The sequence below is a fragment of the Pelmatolapia mariae genome, linkage group LG7 (genome assembly GCF_036321145.2).
Source record: "Pelmatolapia mariae isolate MD_Pm_ZW linkage group LG7, Pm_UMD_F_2, whole genome shotgun sequence".
NCBI lineage: Eukaryota > Metazoa > Chordata > Actinopteri > Cichliformes > Cichlidae > Pelmatolapia > Pelmatolapia mariae.
This window is the reverse complement of record NC_086233.1, coordinates 13291274-13311992: the sequence shown is the minus strand read 5'-3', so window position 1 is coordinate 13311992 and position 20719 is coordinate 13291274. Positions and strand designations below refer to the sequence as shown.

The 20719-nt window shown below is 39.3% G+C and overlaps 1 protein-coding gene across 2 annotated transcripts in view; it reads left to right on the top strand.

The window, feature by feature from the left end:
- pi4kaa (phosphatidylinositol 4-kinase, catalytic, alpha a) overlaps positions 1-20719 on the top strand; it is a 35500-nt gene extending 14781 nt beyond the window's left edge. Inside the window, exons 25-54 of one of the 2 annotated variants that reach the window (XM_063477981.1) lie at positions 56-180; positions 287-368; positions 446-529; positions 812-901; positions 986-1105; positions 2712-2804; positions 3866-4022; positions 4142-4269; positions 4360-4518; positions 4618-4769; positions 4862-4969; positions 5562-5689; positions 6542-6697; positions 7051-7130; positions 7221-7420; positions 8295-8382; positions 8469-8636; positions 10179-10232; positions 10496-10616; positions 12922-13051; positions 13157-13227; positions 14070-14142; positions 14245-14425; positions 14520-14624; positions 15470-15595; positions 16459-16579; positions 16841-17000; positions 17189-17278; positions 17626-17709; positions 17927-20719. In XM_063477981.1, the coding sequence (XP_063334051.1) occupies positions 56-180; positions 287-368; positions 446-529; positions 812-901; positions 986-1105; positions 2712-2804; positions 3866-4022; positions 4142-4269; positions 4360-4518; positions 4618-4769; positions 4862-4969; positions 5562-5689; positions 6542-6697; positions 7051-7130; positions 7221-7420; positions 8295-8382; positions 8469-8636; positions 10179-10232; positions 10496-10616; positions 12922-13051; positions 13157-13227; positions 14070-14142; positions 14245-14425; positions 14520-14624; positions 15470-15595; positions 16459-16579; positions 16841-17000; positions 17189-17278; positions 17626-17709; positions 17927-17978 (3486 nt within the window). In that variant the 3' untranslated portion in view covers positions 17979-20719. Of the gene's footprint in view, positions 1-55; positions 181-286; positions 369-445; positions 530-811; positions 902-985; positions 1106-2711; positions 2805-3865; positions 4023-4141; positions 4270-4359; positions 4519-4617; positions 4770-4861; positions 4970-5561; positions 5783-6541; positions 6698-7050; positions 7131-7220; positions 7421-8294; positions 8383-8468; positions 8637-10178; positions 10233-10495; positions 10617-12921; positions 13052-13156; positions 13228-14069; positions 14143-14244; positions 14426-14519; positions 14625-15469; positions 15596-16458; positions 16580-16840; positions 17001-17188; positions 17279-17625; positions 17710-17926 lie in introns of both variants that reach the window. The other variant, XM_063477980.1, reaches the window with a different exon arrangement.

Here is a 20719-nt window from a genome sequence, read left to right as displayed (position 1 = left end):
ATGACATAATCTTGAAAATATTCTACAATAAAATTGCATATTGTCACACTTTTAGCCAAAAACCAAAGCCCATGAGGAGGAGCTTGAACGCCACGCTCAGTTCCTCCTGGTGAACTTCAACCACATCCACAAAAGGATCCGTAGAGTGGCTGACAAATACTTGTCTGGCTTGGCTGAAACGTGAGCATGACTTGATGCACATGTTAATTTACTTAAAATATCACCCAGAGTCACATTAACTGTACAAAAGCAGGTTCCTAATTGACTGTATTTTCTCTCTACTCAGTTTCCCCCACTTGTTGTGGAGTGGCCGTGTGCTGAAGACTATGCTGGACATTCTGCAGACTCTTTCCCTCTCACTCAGTGCAGTATGTGATGATCATTAAGACTGTTATACTGCATTTGCATACCATGACTTATGCTGTATAATTTGGATCTATTGCAGGACATTCATAAAGACCAGCCTTATTATGACATCCCAGATACACCATACAGAATCACTGTCCCAGACACGTATGAAGCCAGAGAGGTAATGTTGCTTTACTTATGATTTTTTTCTGTTTTTCAGTTCTTTCCCCTATATATGTATTAATTCAATTCAATTTTATTTATATAGTGCCAAATCACAACAACAGTCGCCTCAAGGCACTTTATATTGTACAGTAGATCCTACAATAATAGAGAAAAACCCAAGAATCATATGACCCCCTATGAGCAAGCACTATTAGATAATAGATTTTTGTAATGTATTGTCTATGTAGTAGATTTTTTTTTCTCATATATAAAAGACCTATTGTCTCTTTGGTTCTAGAGCATAGTGAAGGATTTTGCAGCACGCTGTGGAGAAATTCTTAAAGAGGCTATGAAGTGGGCTCCATCTGTGACCAAATCCCACCTACAGGTAACATTTATTTTTAAACATTCTAATCTGTAACATGCAAAACTCCACATGTTGCCTTAAACATGCTTTACCTGGTCTTTTCAGGAGTATCTAAACAAACATCAGAACTGGGTATCAGGCCTCTCCCAGCACACAGGCCTAGCCATGGCCACGGAAAGCATCCTGCACTTTGCTGGTTACAACAGGCAGAGCACCACACTCGGGGTGGGTAATTCACTCATCATTTTTACAAATTCAAGTGTTGGGGTTGCTACGAAAAAATAAAAAAAAGTTACACATGTTTTGTTATTTTAGTAGTAGTTTCTCTACTTGTTTTGGAGGAAGGTTTAGAGGAGGTTGGAGATTGTTACCATCATGGGCTCATCCGGTCAGAACGAGAATGAACAGTCAGTAATCACTTGCAGGGTTTTTCGTTTTATTGAATAATGAGCAAAAGGACTGCTATCTCTGAAAGGAAATAAAGTGTGATATAAGTAACTTAGTAACTCAAAATAATACATGAACTCAGGAGACTCAAACAGAAACTCACCTCAGCTGCCACCCCATGTGGGAGTGAAGAAAGAGTGAGCTGTAGGTGAGTGCAGTCCTTATATAACGAGTGACAGGTGAGTGCAATTAAGGGAAAGCACCACACCCAATCAAAGGTGAGGAAAAGAAACAAGGTGCATCTGGTGAAGTGAGTGTGCTGAAAGGTGAGCCTTTACAACACTACTACTACACTACTCTACACTACTTGTTACATTACCTTTGAGTTACTCCATAACATCACCTGAAATAAATAACTATCAGTCAGCCATGTAAACCTGAGATAACGGTCCCACACACCAGTACATAATCCTATCATAAGGAGGGCATACATACAGTGCTCCAAAAAATATTTTCCCCCAGCCTGATTTTATTTGTGCATAATTTTCATACTAACATGTTTCAGATAAAACAAATTTTAGTTTTGGACAGAAATACAGAACACAGTTTTTATGAAGTCATGAAGTCATTATTTAAAAACTCAATTTTTTTTATTTATTCTGGTTATCTTTTAATATTAAAATGTATTTACAATGATTTTTCTGCAGAAACATGTACAGATAGAAATGAAGGCTGCAATACTGCAAGCCTGACTCCTTATATCAGCTTTTGTTATCTGTTGCAGATAACACAACCAGGTTCTGGTTGTGTTTTTTTGGCTGGCATGTACTCGACTTTTACATCACCCTGGGTTGTTTGATAGCTTGTGATAGCATGTTGTCTGTGCAGATGTTTACACCCAAAGTTGCGCTAGCATTAGTGGCAGTGCAGTCAGTCACATGAATAGCTGTGTTTTCTTAGATATTTTAATATATTAATTATCAGAGTACATTATTAGTGATTTTGGGAGAGTTTTGCCATTTAAGTTTTCTTTATGGACTGATCTTAGTGCAGAAATGTGATTTAAAAACCTTCATCAAATAAACCTTCTGTCATTGTAAAGGTAACATTGCTGTGTGTAATAACTCTGTTGCTTTTGTTTGTCTTTAACTGAACAACTATGCATGTGAATCGTTAAATCTGTTTTATTACATTAAGATGTCAGTAGTGCATAAAATATGACCTAAAATATAAAGTGCTCTGGTTTACACAATAGGGTTAGCAAATCTGCAACAAGTTATCCAGTACGGTATTCACACTTGACAGATAAACCTTTGTTCTGGTAACTGTCATATCACGTTGAGCACAAATGAGTTATGACTGTTTTTTATTAGTAACAGTTTATGCTTATAGTTATAGTAACAGTGTGGTTTATTAGGCACTTCTTTGTCACTTTCTCCTTTAGTCCACTCAACTAACTGAGAGGCCAGCCTGTGTGAAAAAGGACTACTCAAACTTCATGGCCTCCCTCAATCTCAGGAACAGATACGCTGGAGAGGTAAAGTCACAATAAATATTACAACCCATGTTCACTAAAAGACTGGGGGATGGAGAAAAAAAAAGAAAGAGAAGTTGGGGAGAAAGTTAACAGAGGGAGAGAAACCTGAACCTCAGTGATGCACCCCAAGGCCCTGCATGTGTGTTGGTGTGATGAAGTGGGAGGAGAGAAGCCATTAGGGATGGTTGAGGAAAGGATCGGGGTGGCCAAAGTACTCCCTCCCTGAAGCCAGAGAGGAGGTACTTTGGGGTACCAACCACTAACCCCCATAGGCACCCCTGTTCCCCGAAATCTACCAAAGACAGGGAGGTTTAGGCCCATGGTGGCCCACCTGACTCCACAGCAAAGGAAAAACTACACCTACTCCAGCATTCAGCAAAGTCCCAAACTACATAAGAGAATAGTCACCCAGATTGAGTCCGTCCTCCACCTGTGGTAGATTCCCCCCCCCCCAAGTGCGAAGGGGTGATATTGTCATGAAAAGGGTGGCCTGAGAAATGATCAGCTAATGCTAATAGCCTCAGTTATGAGTGCACAACACAGGAACGTATACTTGCTAGAGTAACTACAACAAAGTAACATGCCAGTAAAATACTGGAGTTTAATTCATTGGGTAAGTTGTTAGTATAATTAACATCACAAGCAATACTACTAGACAGATCTGGAGGCTGTTTTTTGGCATTTATGTGTTGGCTTAATTTTTGATCCTGGAGGTTCCAAAATCTAGTTGAGTTGTCGGTGGCCATTGTTGATAACACTGTGGATAATGGCTACTTCTAATGGACCAGTACCTGATCTAATGGTCCAGAAATCTCTGTAATGTAATCAAAAGGGGAAAAGTTTGACTGCGTTAGCTATTGCGTTAGTGATCATGGCCACATTATTTTGGTTGAAAGAAACCCAGATCCTTCTGAAATTTTGTTTGGTGAATGCTGAAATCTTGAAGGGCTCATAACGGTGCCAGAGTGAAACCAGAATACGATGCAGGCAGATTTTGGAAACATAACATCTGTTTATTAGATACATTTTTCATACTCATAAATGTTCTCTTTCATTTGTAGGTATCAGGTATGATCCACTTTGCCCAGGCAGTCCGGGGACAGTCTGATTTGGGCCGACTGATGATTAAACAGTTGGGAGAAGCATTAGACTCTGCACAGCCTGAGGCTTTTACTGAGGCCATGTTCAAACTGACTGCCTTGCTCATTAGCACCAAAGGTTATTTTCCTTTATGATTTACTTTGGTATTTTGCAGGCACAAGTGATGATGTTGGTATCAAATTCATGTCTCTCTCTTTTTTTGGGGGGTGGCATTTTCTCTCCTGAATTGCCTGTAGATTGTGATCCTCAGCTCCTGCACCACCTGTGCTGGTCTCCACTCAAGATGTTTACAGAACATGGTATGGAAACAGCAATTGCCTGTTGGGAGTGGCTGCTGGCGGCACGTATAGGAGTGGAAGTACCGGTACATATACACAAACAAACAAAAACCTCTCTCTCCTGTCGGTATACTTGAATTGCATACATAGTGTCAGTATCCTGTATGCCTGCTTAGTTCATGCGAGAGATGGCAGGAGCATGGCAGATGACAGTGGAGCTGAAGATGGGCTTGTTCTCGGATGCTCAGGTGGAGGCTGATCCTCTCGCTGCCTCAGAGGAAAGCCAGCCCATCCCCTGCCCTCCAAATGTCACCCCTCACCATGTCTGGATAGAGGTTGGATAACTGCCAATCTGCTTGAGTTGTTTATGTGTTATCTTGTTAGTCAATTCTTTTTAAATTCTCGCCTTGTTCTGTGTCTCCCTGTTCAACTAGTTTCTGGTCCAGAGATTTGAGATCGCAAAATACTCCAGTGCAGATCAAGTGGAAATCTTTGGCAGTTTGATGCAGCGCTCTCTGTCTCTAGATGTTGGTGGGGCTAAGAGTAGCCTCAACCGCCATGTAGCTGCCATTGGACCTCGCTTCAGGTATATACCAGTCACAGTGTTTACATAGTATTTATGGTGTGCTTATACAACATCTCTTTGCACTATGAAAACCATCTTTCTCTGTGCTCTAGGCTGCTCACTCTTGGTCTGGCTTTGCTCCACTCTGACGTCGTCACCAATGCAACTGTAAGAAATGTGCTCCGGGAGAAGATCTACTCTACTGCCTTTGATTACTTCAGGTAGTCAGACTCAGATGCTTGCTCTTCTTCAATCAAATCTAGGCTTACAACAAGTTAACATTTTTCAGTGCTAGCTGATTAGCATGCTAACTTCAGCATATCTGTCTTCAATCTTTTACCCAACCTCCTAGCTTTTGTTTATTTGTATTCTGTTATTGTTTGTAATTAAATTTACATTGAAAATTTTCAAACCATCCTATATATTATTACTTTGTAAAGTAAAAACTTATAAATAAACTATAAACTAGTGATTTTTCATCTAATGCCATGTGTCTCTATTAAATCCAGTGTCAATTCATCCAACAACTGGCAAGGCAGTTAATCAATCACAAAAAAATGTAAAACTTAAAAAAGTGCTGCATGAAAAGGGGAAAAAATTGAACCATTTTGGAACGAAAGTCAGGTCTCTGTCATTCTCGCTGTCTTTAACTTGTTGAGCTCTTTTAATCTGGACCAAAGAAGTAAGTTAACCAGCATTCCAACCTTTAGAGCCAAGATAGCCTTAGGGTTAGCCCTAACCCTAACTCAGGATTTAGGTAGTATTAGCCCTAATCTAACCCTAGTGAGACATTTAATGTTTTTGTCTTTCTAGTGTGGCTCCAAAGTTCCCCACCCAGGGTGACAAGCGTCTCCGTGAGGACATCAGCATCATAATCCGTTTCTACGCCAGCATCCTGTCTGACAAGAAGTACCTGGCAGCATCTCATTTGGTCCCACCTGGTGAGCTTGGTACTACCCCAGCCCCGAGCACGCTCTCTGCTGGGATATTTGGATCGCTTATCGTGTCCAGCACTTCTCCAATATCTATCTTAAGTAAGCCTAAAGCAGTGGAGCTTCAACTGCATTGCAGCAGTGGCATGCTTTTACGTGGGTCAAATTTGAGATTGCTTTTCCTCACAGTCCTCCTGATATATGCATCTTTGATACTGATTTAATTTACTTTTCTTTTCTCTTTTCCCTAAACGTTCTTATTTTGGTTCCTCCCATATGCTCAGTTTTTCTACTTTTTCTTAACTCATTTCCTCTACTTTGTGATCCATAATATTTAAGTCAGTTTTTGTCTTAAATATTTAGAAGCTGTGAGGAAAAGCACAAATTTGTCAGCTGCGTCAACATGCATGACTACTCATCATATCAGCCCACCAGTCTGCCCCCCCCCCCAAGTGATCATTTTTAAAGAAACCATAAATTGAAAAAATATTTTTTCTTCCAACCAAGAAATTTCCTTCCTCTTCATACCCAAAGACCTTGACAAAAGACATTGTCTCATACTCATACAGAGCATACCTCTTCAGGTCCTCAGTATCAGTGCACCGGCTACCTACATTTACTCCGGAGTCCCTCGATTTCAAATACATGATCATGACATCAGCAGAGGGCTAAGTGACATGGTTCATCTCGCTCTTCAACAACTCCCTCATTATCGCTCATATTGTTTGTGACTGTTTAGAATTTTTAATGTTTTATGTGTAAGGAACGCTCTTGTATAAGTTTAATAAAGCACAGATGTAGATGTGCTGAAAGTAACCCACTGCATTCATGGCCACACTGATTCTGTTTGCATTTGAACAGATAATCAGGATGCATCTTTGAACAGCCTGTCAGTGATGAACGCTGCTGATCTAAGGGGCAACATGGATTCCAGCTCCCGCACCCAACAGACTGGCCAGGGATGGATCAATACGTACCCGCTGTCGAGTGGCATGTCCACCACATCCAAAAAATCAGGTAGAACCTAGGTTCAGTGTTTCGGACAGTACAAAGAATGAATATTTATTCAAGAGCCTTTCGAAACTGATAATAGCACTTCAGTGTGACTGACATTTCCTTTCGGTCTGGGTGGCATCATAAAATGTAAAATGAAAATATGGACATTAAAAGCATCTTTGATATAGCAAAAACTCTTGCAGTCATTTGGACTGCACTACTCTAGACTTTGAACTGGTGAAATATCCAAGCCATCACCTTTTCCAAATCAAAGAAACGAACACAGATGGGAAATGTCTGTGAGACATTAAGGTACAAAAAGTCAGTCCATAAAGGACTTATGGACTGACTTTTTGTACCTTTTCTTTTTCTAGGCACATCCAAAAAAAGTAACAGAGGAACGCAGCTTCACAAATACTACATGAAACGCAGGACTCTGTTGCTGGCATTACTGGTGAGTAATATGAGTGTTTTGACTGCACTTAAGATGCCTGTTCATGATGAAACCTTCTTAATGCTCTTGACCTCTGGTTTGTGTACCCAGGCTAGTGAGATCGAACGGTTGACAACGTGGTACAACCCCCTCTCCACACAAGAGCTGGCCATTGCCACAGAGCAGTCAGTGGAGACGAGCATCGCCAACTGGAGGTCCAAATACATCAGCCTGACAGAGAAACAGTGGAAGGACCACGTCAACCTGGCCTGGAGTATCGCTCCATACCTGGCTATGCAATTACCAACAAGGTGGCCAATCTCTAAGAATGATCTCTAATAACAGACGTAAATGCCTCTTTGTTTAAATGAGTATTAAACCGCTTTTGCCATTTAATTTCACATTAACTAAATCCATGAGAGCACTGTTCTGGGTCATCAGGGCCAACTGTCCATTTTGTGCATAAGATAGATCAAATCATCTTAAAGGCCTATGTCAGAGTTTTACCCCTGATACTGCTGGATAAACAGAAACTCACTCAGGAACGAGGTCACACAGAGCTCAAGTTTTCACTCGCGAGAGGAAAGCAGTTGTCTCCAACCCACTTCAACTTGCTTTCCCCCTGCAGGTTGTTTTTATTGGTTACACACATGAATATTCATAAAGCTTGTTGCTGTATTACCTATGAGAAATTACTATAACTGGTTACAAAGTGTGATTGTGCTGTGCAAGCATGATTGTGCTGTGCAAGCATGATTATACATTGTGTGTGGTTATATGATGGGAGTGCAACTCTCCCAGATTGTTGTTGGTAGAATCTGTTCTTCTCAAGGCTGCTTGTTCCCCTTATCAATGTCATGCACGTAGTCATATGCGTAGGTTACCTAGATAGCAAACAGAAGCATTCTAGCTTTCTAAATGGCATTGTGTAGCTTTTTAAATGGCAACCTACAACACATACATTAAACCTAACAGCCTATAACTTGACTCACCCTACATAAGCTTTGAAAACAATGTTGCCACTAAAAAAGGTCAAGACATAACATCCCTCCTTGTGGTCTGCTGCTTGTAGGAAAAACAATAGTCGAAATTCTGACTAAGAAGAAACCAGTGCTTAATGTAAAGGTGTGACTATCCTTCTTGTACTAGAGTGTAGATTTTCATTTTAAATGTCTTATTTTCCAGATTTAAGAATGACGCCATTGTTGCTGAAGTGACCAGACTTGTGAGACTGGACCCCGGTGCAGTCAGTGATGTGCCTGAGGCTGTCAAGGTGAGATCAGGTGTTCTTGTAAAGCTTGAGTTTGGAAATCTTATATGTTTAATGTGACTGAATGTTATATAATTATCATTCTTTAGTTCCTGGTGACATGGCACACTATTGATGCTGACTCCCCTGAGTTGAGCCACATCTTGTGTTGGGCTCCGGCTGACCCGCCCACTGGTCTGTCCTACTTCAGCAGCATGTACCCTCCTCATCCCCTTACTGCTCAGTATGGGGTTAAAGTGCTACGCTCTTTTCCTCCAGTAGGTCAAGATTTGTTTTTGGTTTTTTGGGCTCAGCATGGCATTGACTCAAGCTGCTTTCATTAATGTGCTGAACTTTTTGAAATTATTAGACATTAAAATGTCTTCTTTAAACTGCCAGCTCTCCTGTACAAAGCAATGTGGGTTTGCGCCAAGAATTGCTTAGTAATTATCGGGTACACTATATTGCCAAAAGTATTTGCTCGTCTGCTTTCACATTCATAGGAGTTTTAGTGATGTCCCATTCTTAATCCATAGGTTTTAATATGATGTTGGCCCTCTGCAGCTATAACAAATTCATCTCTTTTGGTAAGGCTTTCCACAAGATTTCAGTGTGTTTATGGGAATATTTGACCATTCTTCCAGAAGCATGTTTGTTAGGTCAAACACTGATGTTGGACAAGAAGGCCTGGCTCACAGTCTCCACTCTAATTCATCTCAAAGGTGTTCAGGTTGAGGTCAGGACTCTGTGCAGGCCAGTCAAGTTCTGCCACACCAAATTTGCTCATAAAAGTCTTTCTGGACCTTGCTTTTTGCAGTGGTCATGTTGGAACAGGAAGGGGTCATCCCCAAACTGTTTCCACAAAATTGGGAGCATGAAATTGTCCACAATGTCTTGGTATGCTGAAGCATTAACAGTTCCTTTCATAGTAACTAAGGGGCCGAGCCCAGCTCCTGAAAAGCAACCCCAGACCATGATCCCGCTTCCACCAAACTTTACACTTGGCACAGTGCAGTCAGACAAATACCGATACTGTTCTCTTAGCAGACTCGTCAATCATATTGCCAGAAAGAGAAGCATGATTCGTCACTCCAGAAAACACATCCTCACTGCTCTAGATTCCAGTCGTGGCATTCTTTGCATTGGCTCGCATTCTCCCAATCTCTCTGTGCACTGTTCTTGAGCTAATCTGAAAGCCATGGGAAGTTTGGACGTCTGTAGCGATTGACTCAGCAGAAAGCCGACTTCTCCGCGCTATGGGCCTCACCATCTGCTGACCCTAATCTGTGATTTTACGTGGCTTACCAATTTGTGGCTGAATTGCTGTCATTCCCAATCACTTCCACTTTGTTTTGATACCACAAGCGGTTGACTGTGGAATATTTAGTAGAGAGGAAATTTCACAACTGGACTTAATGCACAGGTGGCATCCTATCACGGTACAACGCTGGACTTAAGTGAGCTCCTGAGAACAACCTATTCTTTCCCAAATGTTTGTAGAAGACGTCTGAATGCATAGGTGCTTGATTTTATACACCTGTGGCCATGGAAGTGACTGGAACACCTGAATTCAATTATGTGAGTGGGTGAGTGAATACTTTTGGCAGTATAGGGTATAGTGTTCCCGGCATAAAACAAGCTTCCGATGGGCCACATGAGAGAGAATCGTGAGGCAGTGTCTTGACCTGAGTTCATGTATGACAGCAACTTCAGAGGAGAACTTACTTTGTTCCTCCTTTAACACTGTCACAGCACCAAGATGGAGGATACAACTTCATAAAAACAAATCTTTCTTAATAGTTCTTCATTGTTCTTTCTAGGATGCCATCTTATTCTACATTCCTCAGATTGTTCAGGCTCTGCGTTATGACAAGGTAATATTAACAATTCCACCTTTGCTGATTTCATGACTAAAAATTCCATGCTTTACTCTGTGATAACTTGGGAGATTATTTTTCCTTCTACAAGAAGTTCATCATATTCCCTTCCAAAAAAAAGAAAGATCATTAATTGTGGGAGCTTAAACTATGAGTTTATCAACAGATATTTGTGTTTTTGCTAAAGGCAAAGGAGAGAGATATAATTAACTATAATAATAATAACAATATAAGCTTTGTCTGCTCTCTGTCTCGCTTAGATGGGTTACGTGAGAGAATATATCCTGTGGGCAGCCCAGAAGTCTCAGCTTCTTGCCCACCAGTTCATCTGGAACATGAAGACCAACATCTTTATGGATGAAGAGGGCCACCAAAAAGACCGTGAGTAGAGACTTATCAAATTGCGTTAGTTAGTCTGAGTAACAAAGAAAAAAAAGAATGAAAAACATTTAGTTTCACCCTAACGTCCGGTTATATTAAAACCTACATGAACACACTCAGTAAAAATACTTTTTCAGAGTAAAACATGAAACTGTTTCTATTCAGCTCTTCAAGCTCCTTCAACTGTCTCGTACAAAGTTAACCTAGTTAAGTCCAAGAAAGATTTCACACAAAAAGTTTACTTAAATAAAAGATAATTTATTCAACATAACCTAACCAAAAAAACAAAGATAACCATAAGCCATGTATTGATGCAAGATGGATTGGAAGAGACAGACTTAACAGTTTTTCGGGGCCAACTTTTATAGCCTGAGGTGAGCTGCATTAGCTGACGATCCTCCCATGCCAGTCATCAGTAACAGCAGACCAGGCTTTACACCCCCATTCTTAAAAAATCAGTGTTCCACCTTGACATTGGAAATTAATCTAAAAAAAATCATAATTCATTAACAATAACGCAACATTAAAACATATCCCATTTAATAAAATGGCCAGCTGACCCATCAAGCCAGCTGATACCAACACCCTTACCAAATCCAATTCCTCTAGCCAGCAACATGAGTAACCTGGATCAAATTCAAGGAGGAAAAAAGAAAACGCTAGTAAAAATGCTAGATATAGTAATATGGCATGGCCAAGCTGGAGATTTCTAATAGTGTAACTGGCATATAGAAGAGTGCAAGTGGTATCTCCCCCAGGTTGCAAATCTGTTCTTGCAAATAGGTTCAACAAGAAAAATTCTTAAACCTCATAATAGCGGGGAAAAAAAAAATCAAAGGGTTGCTCCAGATCTGAAGAACTAGAATCACAAGCCACACTAACCATAATGTCCAAGACATTACCAAATAGTGAACCAAACTACAATAATGTTCGCACCTATTAAAAGTACATTTAAGGAGCTCTACACCAAAGCTACTAGACCAAGCTACCAACTGCTCATTTCATGCAGTGAAATGAGCAGTTGTATAAGCATTTCACTGCATATCGTACTGTGTATGACTGTGTATGTGACAAATAAAATTTGAATTTGAATTTGAAGTTAATTCTTTACTGCACTATTCAAGATCAGCTCTGCAGTTCTTACCAGTTATGTCTATCGACATAGGTGCTGTACCTCATGCCCACTATTGAAAAGTCCAGTCATGTGTTCTGTAAGGCCACAACCCATGAGACAAATGAAGTGGTGAAGCACCAGCAATAGAGCCCACGCTCCCCAGCCCTAGTTCTTCAGTTCAAATTATAGACAGATACTGGTGGTGAATATTTTCACCACCAGTACGATCGACTTTTGCTGGTACGATCGACTGTCTGGAAACCAGAGAAATGCTCCCGCGATATTGTCTTCAGCCACATTCCCTGCTGCACTAAAGAGAAACCATAGTTGATCTCCTATTGACATCAGACATTTAAGCGTACTAAAGGGTAATTCACCCTTCAGATGAAACCAAGCCAAGCAAAGTGGAGGCTATTTGTGCTCTCTTCCGAAATCAACCACATCAACCATGTAACCAGTCCAAACTAATACTGTGTTATGTCCAGCTTGTTTTAGATATTGGTCACAATGCTAAATACCAGCTTTGGGTGGCTTTAGCTCAGAAGGCAGAGCAGGTCATCTATTAATTACCATTAAAGTTGATTGTTGCTCCAGTCTGCATACTAAAGTATCCTTGGGCATGATACATGAGTTGCCCCTACTGTGTTTCTCAAAATGTGAATCTGTGTGAAATATATATATAAAGAACTTAGACATAGAAAAATGTGTGTGTGTGTGTGTGTGTGTGTGTGTGTGTGTGTGTGTGTGTGTGTGTGTGTGTGTGTGTGTGTGTACGGGTTTCTACTATCCTGGTGGGGACCACAACCTGACATTTACTATCCTGGTGGGGACTTTCTGCACCGTGGGGACCCACATTGAAAATTGCTTTGAAAGCAATTTTCACACTCAAAATGTGGTTTTAGTGTCAGGGTTACAATTAGGTTATGGTTAGGTTTAGGGTAAGGGTCAGGGTTAGGCATTCATTTTTGATGGTTAGGGTTAGGGTAAGCGGCTAGGGAAAGCATTATGTCAATGGGATGTCCCCACGAGGATAGCAAACCCACACGCATGTGTGTGTGTGTGTGTGTGTGTGTGTGTGTGTGTGTGTGTGTGTGTGTGTGTGTGTGTGTGTGTGAATAAGACACGCTGTATAAAGAGCGTTCTCAAGTAGAGTAGAAAAAATTAAAATTAAAATTGAATGTTTCTGCATAGCTGACATTGGGGAGCTGTTGGAGCAGATGGTTGAGGAGATCACAGGTTCACTGTCAGGTCCTGCCAAAGATTTCTACCAGAGAGAGTTTGACTTCTTCAACAAAATCACCAACGTTTCTGCTATTATCAAGTAAGTCTGTTAGCTAGTATTCTGCTATTCGTCAGGGTCATGTATGTGCCACAACCACAGAGAAGTTTAAATTCTGCTGTGTTTGCTGCTTGCGTTTTTCCCCAGGCCAGTTCCAAAGGGCGAGGAGAGAAAGAGAGCTTGCCTCAAAGCTCTGTCCGATATCAAAGTGCAGCCAGGTAAGGAACTGTCTGAGAGTAAATATGGGTGCCTATTTGACTCTGTAAACTGTAAACTTCAGTTAAATCTTCTGTGAAAACAGTTTTAATCTAAATATTTTAAAATCACATTGTATAAACAGGGTGGGGTGCTCAAAATGACATCATATAGAGAGTAGAAAAAATGACTTTGGTCATGTTTATTATGAGCATCCACCAGTACTTTACATTCATTATAATACATTATAACGTAAAACTCTGTACACAGAGCTTGTACCGAACACAAAAAAAGAAAAAATATCAATATGAAGATGAATAAATGTATTTGCTTGCTCTTAGTCATATTGTATGGGTCTGAATAAGGATCCTGCAGCTATTTATTTACAGACTGTCCCTTAAAGACTGACATAATGTTCTTTCATTGTGTCAAATGATATTGATAAAATATCTTCACAGAATCAGTTTGTTTTGTTTCCAACCACTTGGCCAATATATAATACCTTTTGTCCATACAGACAAACACATGCCTGTGTTGTGATATTAAAACATTGCATAAGCCCTTTGTGTTGTAAAATAAAGGTGTATTCTTATAAGGTCAGGCATTTCTTCCTGCCTATATAGTGTGCTTCTTAGGAGAGCAAGCTTTGAAGGGACAGATTAAAGTGCTTAATTTACACCCTTTAATTTTGCAAACAGATTTAAGGTTACAACACTGCTCTGTTTACTCTGACAAAGACACAGCAGTGCTGAAATGTTAGTCTGCTTGCAAGGGCAGAAGCTGTGAATTAATCATTGTGCTTCAGGCCCTTCTGTCCTTTCAGAGTTTGAGTCTTATGTTTGTATCTTGTCTTGCTGTTTTCTAGGTTGTTACCTGCCTAGTAATCCTGAAGCCATAGTACTGGACATTGATTACAAGTCTGGAACACCTATGCAGAGGTAGTGTTGGGTCTTTATTTGTGTTTCATAGAGTAGTTTCAATGATAAGTATGACTGTAACTTATGGGAGTTTGTGTTTGTGTGTGTTTTCTGTGTTTGCAGTGCTGCCAAGGCTCCCTATCTGGCCAAGTTCAAGGTGAAGCGCTGCGGAGTGAGTGAACTAGAGAGGGAGGGTCTCCGCTGCCTATCAGACTCTCTGGAAGATGGAGAGGAGAATCCAGATGGGTCAAAGAAGGTTTGCTGGCAGGCAGCCATCTTCAAAGTGGGAGATGACTGCAGACAGGTACAACATTTTTCTTTGACTGTCTGATCAATGTCTGACATTTCATACTTCATACTCAGACTAATTTCCCTTTGTGTTTTTCTCTTTTCTCCAGGATATGCTTGCACTGCAGATCATAGGGCTTTTTAAGAATATCTTCCAGCTGGTCGGCCTGGATCTGTTCGTCTTCCCTTACAGAGTGGTGGCTACTGCACCAGGGGTATGGCTCTTTTCTCTATTATCTCTTCTGCTTTCATCTCCTTTCCCCATTTACTTCAGTACTAAGTATTAAAAATGTAATGGTTTTTTTTTTTAAAGATTTTTCATAATTTTATTTATAAAAATAATAAAACAATCCAAATAGAACACTATAGGAATGGAATACAGCTCTATGTAGCTCTAATTCAAATTGCATTGTCCCCAAAATGTTTTCTTTTATTTACAGCTTAAAATACCATGTAAAATTCATTCTGACACATCTACATCCCCCTATTGTTTCAGTGTTTGTGCAGGTCAGCAGCATCTTGACAAACTGGAACATGCTAGAACAACTCTTCTAGTTACTCAGTAAAAATAAATATAATGCTAGAATGCAAAGCAACTGCCAGTTTGGCTCTGTTCCAGCTGTGCATACCTGTCCTGTTTTGACATCACTGTAAACCAGTACAGTGTTCAGATACACAGAAAGAAAAAACAATGCTATCGTCATATTACATACTTTGTAATTGTACTCTAAAACAATGAAAACATTAATTTTGTATAAAATATCATCTTTAAGTGTAAAACAAATGCCAGTAAGCTTCCACATTATTTTTTTAATACTGTAAATGAGCATATCCAGTTTTGTTGTTGTAGTTGTTATTCTAAAGACAGACCATGTTGGAAAGTGACCCTAAACATGGTGTATGTTTTACAAACTAATGTACATCAGAGAAAATTGTCGACTTGACATTTTGTGCATCTGCCACAAAGTTACTTTTCCTGTAATCTTCTGTAGCTGATTTGGGATAATAATGGAGGATATTCTGATAAACGTCACACATCATCACATCTTCTCTTCCTCAGTGTGGTGTGATTGAGTGCATCCCAGATTGTAAATCCAGAGACCAGCTCGGTAGACAGACTGACTTTGGGATGTATGATTACTTCCGGAATCAGTATGGTGATGAATCCACCCTCGCCTTCCAGAAGGTATGGAGCTTAAATTATGGGACTGTTCAAATCAGTTTTGCATATTTCATAATGAGGATTTATTAATACTTCAGAAGGATTCATAGATGGTTCTAGTATGACAGGCTAGCCTAGTAGGATGGCCTGCCAAAAAGTCTTTTCAAAGTAAAAGTGGAATAGCCATATGGCTACAGACATGTATCATGAGTGTCTTAATCTGAAATTTAGTAATCACAGGGACACGTTGTGGTTGGTGGTTTGCGGTCTGCCATTTTAAGCAAGGTGTATATTGCTAGCTTAGTCTGCTAAGACTCCTAAACATCAGTAACAGTCACCAGCATGTGTGGACCAATAGTAGCACAAAGCAGTTTTCAACACACAAGATTGTGGTTTAAGCGAGAGAAATCACAAATGGCACATACATTGTTTGTGTGGTCACAGCAGAGATATATGACTCTCTTATCTCTTAGCGTGACACAGGAGCCATCTTATGAGACAAACTAAACTAACTACTTATCAAGCTATAGTTGAGTGTAACCAGCCATACAAAAGACCTAACTGAAAAATAATTTTGTTGTGAAGCTTTCTTAACAGTCACTTTTCTTAATAGACAAACTTAACCTTCTTATCTAAAACTGTACTGAAACACTAGTAAAATCTGACACCTGCCACTCTTTACTCTTTATGATGTTCCTTGTGAGAATGGATAAGATGTGTATAAAATTAATAATGAGTTCCTGACATGAAAAGAAAAAGGCATATCCATGATCCTTGTGTGAATGCTTTGGGGAACACGCTCATGGACTGTCATCTGAGAGATTTTTGAATGTGGTGAGAAATGGGCATAATTATACCTCATTATCACATGTATGTTCTTTCTGCAGGCTCGTTACAACTTCATCCGCAGTATGGCCGCTTACAGCCTTTTGCTGTTCCTGCTGCAAATCAAAGACAGACACAATGGCAACATCATGCTGGACAGCAAGGGCCACCTTATTCACATAGGTGGGGTGTATGGGTTTGATCTGGATGTTTCCTTTTTCAACTATTATTATTTTATGATTTTTTTTAAACTGTAAGCTTCTTGAATGTCCACACTTGATGGACAGTAGTTATTATTGTTTCAGTAATTATGATCATTATTAACTTTTATTAATTATTGCTCAAATCTGGGCACAATGTTTTAAAACAAGATTGTACACACCAGAGAGTAGTTTCATCAATTTTACAGAGTAATGGTGAAGGTTTGGCATATTTTGTTTGCAGATTTTGGCTTCATGTTTGAGAGCTCTCCTGGAGGTAACCTGGGCTGGGAGCCAGACATCAAGCTGACAGATGAGATGGTGATGATCATGGGAGGCAAGATGGAGGCCACACCTTTTAAATGGTTCATGGAGATGTGTGTCAGAGGATATCTGGCTGTACGGTATGAAGCTGAAAAAACAAACAAACAAGTGTCTCAAGTACTTTTTAGAAAACAAAAAGGCTTTCATGGTTGTTTAAAGGTTTCTGTCAATTCATTTTTGTGCTACATGGGATTCATCTGTGAAGAAAGTAGTGGCCAAGAAGTTGTCGGTATTGTAACTTTATGTTGTGTTTTCTCTGGTCAAACAGCCCATACATGGATGCAGTAGTTTCTCTGGTGACCCTTATGCTGGACACTGGACTCCCATGTTTCAGAGGACAAACCATAAAACTTCTCAAGTAAGTTCAACAGTGTGACATCCGAGTGTTTTTGCTTCTATGGTGAGTTATATTGTATGTAGTCAATATTATGTCAAAAATCTCCCATGCAGTAAAATCCTGCCAATTTATCTGAGACTAGAGCACTATTAAAAAATAGTATAGAAATAAATATTTGGTAATATGTGTTTTGACAGCTATTCTGTAGGTGTCAAAAAAGGAAGACAAACAAAGCGCAGCCACCTGGAGTTAAAAAAAACAATGAGTGCAGCATGTAAGGCACACTTCCAGTGCCACTGGACTGTGAAACTGTTATTTCCACCCAAAATGTGTTCACATTGATTGTTTTTTCTTTTGTTTTTTGTCAGAGGACGTTTTAATCCACAAATGAGTGAAAAAGAAGCGGCAGCATTCATCATCAAAGTCATCCAAAGCTGTTTCCTCAGTAGCAGGTGACAAAATACTTGCATTACTTAATTTGTGCTGCAGTTGTTACAGAAGACAAATGTATAAGCCTATTGCCAAAATTGGTCAAATATTGTATAGTGTCATTTTGGGATATTAAAGAACTTTATTAACACACCCATAGTTAATAATAAAAATATATAAACACCTTTTTCCTTTAACATTGTTCCTTCTAATAAATATTTGTTAACTTCATTTTAACAGGAGCAAGACATACGACATGCTGCAGTATTACCAAAACCAGATTCCATACTGAAGATCATCTGCCAGCCTTCCACTGTGCATCCAGAACAAACGAGCAATGCTGTGTTTTTATAAAACTGAATGAGGTGGCGGTCCCGAACACTACTCTGCTCCTCAGAGTTTGGCAAAAATGATGCACTTTAACGCTAAATCATCTCATTCTCATGTAATTACTTACACAAGACTGAAAAATGATGTGTGTCGTTTACTAAACAGGTATCTGAAACGCCCTTTAAGTATTTTCTTGATGCTGTTACTTGTTACTGTGCAAACACTAACTTAAGGGTCACATTAGAGGAACTTGGCCTAAAAGGGAGCCATCTTTACAGTGTTTGTAAAAAGCAGCTGTTATCATTTTGTTCCTATGCTGTTACCCATTTTGATGCACTTTATTGAGTACAGTATTTCTGCAGCTTCACCTGCCTACAGTCGAGAGATTAAAGCTGAAATGTAAGACATTAAAATACTCTGAAGAAATGTAGATGTTTTTAAATTCATCCAAAATGAATGCAGCAGTCAATCAACATTTAACCTAACAGTAGTCTTTAGAAATGTTAAGGTGTTTAGAGAATCAGACATACTTATGCTGTAGCTTGTACTGTAGATTATTTGCTGTAGAATCACATCAGCACAGGCGGTTTTCTGTGATGTATGTGTAGAGTTATGTGTGACAAACTTTTAACTGTGCGACTTTGATGGTTACACCTTTTCATGCGAGTCTTTATATGTCATATCTGTTGTATGGAGGCATTTTTACACTAAACTGGTTCTGGTTGAGCCTTTTGTTTCCACTAATTTACCAATAGTTGTCATTGTATCTCTATTTGTCTAGAGCAGATGCACACAGTAGAAAGTTCTGCGAGGTTATACATTTAAGTAGCACTTACTTAATCTGCAAAACAGCTCACGTTAGTACAAGTAATTACTGTTAAATAACACATAAAGAGAGCAAGTGTTGCAGCTGGAATGTGCATGGCATATGTTACTCACAATCAAAATACAAAACTTATTTTGTATGAACAAAATAGTTACATTAACATACGCGAATATGAGCAATATTAAAAGACTTTCATGCAGCGTTTATTGTGCAGGACTGTGCGTCTTTTCTTGCTACTGCCTGTCTTTAGATTAGAAAATAGAGGCACAACTGAGACAAAAAAAAAGAAAAGTGAACCTTATCTTATCTTGACTTACAGTGTTAATGAGCAAAAAAATAAGATTACTTTATAGTGGTTATAGGTTGTCGTTACTTGAGGGGCCATGGTGCTAGTACATTAAATGCAATGAATAAGAGCCCGAACAATTTGGTGGCAGCAATATTTTTCCAAGAGGAAAAGAGCAAATAATGTATCTTTGGTTTCACTGAAATTTTTATAAACTCTTGGAATGGATCCAAAAAGGTGGCAAAACCAGGTAGTCCAAATGTGAAATTCCCTGTACACTGAAACACAGTGCTTAACATCTGTTGCCTACTTTATTACTCGAGAGGAGCCAAACTTGAATCAGCTGCTACACCAGAAAGGAGTTCCAGGTTAGAGAACACTAGAAATAAAAGCACAAGGTGTTGTAGTGAATAGACCTAAAATAGGCCCACAAACTTAACCAAGAAATTCATTTTTCCTACTTTTTCAGTTTCTTTTTACTACTTCCTTATTTCTTTTCACTTTTTACTTTGCTCTTTACCCTTCTTCCAAATTTTCTCTCCATTTTTAATTTTTTCATTCCGATCCCTTTTTCTTTCAGTTTTCTTTCCTACTTAGCTTTACGTCACTCTATCATTTCTTATTACTTTAATTCTTTATTTCTCCATCTCGTTTTCTTTTTCTTGTCTTTTTCTTTATTTCTTCTGCACTATTTGTTTGTTTGTTTTTACATTTTTTTCCCCCACGTGTAGTATTAAATGCTTAAATACAGCACACAGGCTGGACCATGACCCATTGGTTACTACTGTTCTGTCTGTCTGATAGCATGTGTCAGAATACATGTATGCAACATGTCTGCAAAACCCTGTTTGGAAGCATTCCTCATATTAACATTATTATTAATCTTTGTATCAAAACAATCCTCTTGGCTTACTGATGCAGATGATGATTATACCTAAAAAGCCATTTCTCCTTCCCATGGTAGAATCACAACTGTAGTAATACTTGACATAAAAATAACTTTATGCAATATATATTTATGTGTATTAATGTTGTATCTGTGTGTTGTGTTCTGCAAATGAAATTGCAATGATTCCCTCTGTCCTAGTCCTTGTGTGAAAAGTTTAATGCTGCAGCCATGTTTTCTTATTGTATTTCTCAAAGTGTTTGAGTATATGGAAATTAAATGGGAGAATGTCCTTGCTGAGGTCAGTAGTAGGTTTTACTGAAATTCTGTTATTTTAAACATGTAAGTCATCCCTTATGTTAACCAATATCTCTCTGAAGCTTTGGTCATCTTGCATGCTTTACCCATATATGGTTGTCTTTGTGAGGTACAGTCTGGGTTTTAGCTGGGAGTGAAGTCAGGGAATTTGAACTGGTCATCATTTGTGACAGACCTTCATTGAGCTGTTCTAGGGTTCAGAACAGAACTAAGTATGGGTCAGGATTAAGGGCCTGGGAGTGCATTCATTAATGCCCTCATAGAAATAGCCATATGGGGTGTGTGTGTGTGTGTGTGTGTGTGGGGGGGGGGGGGGGGGGACAGTTGTTTAGTGCATTGTTTAGATGAGCATCCGTTTTTTTCCTGCTAATGTGTGGAAACTTGTTA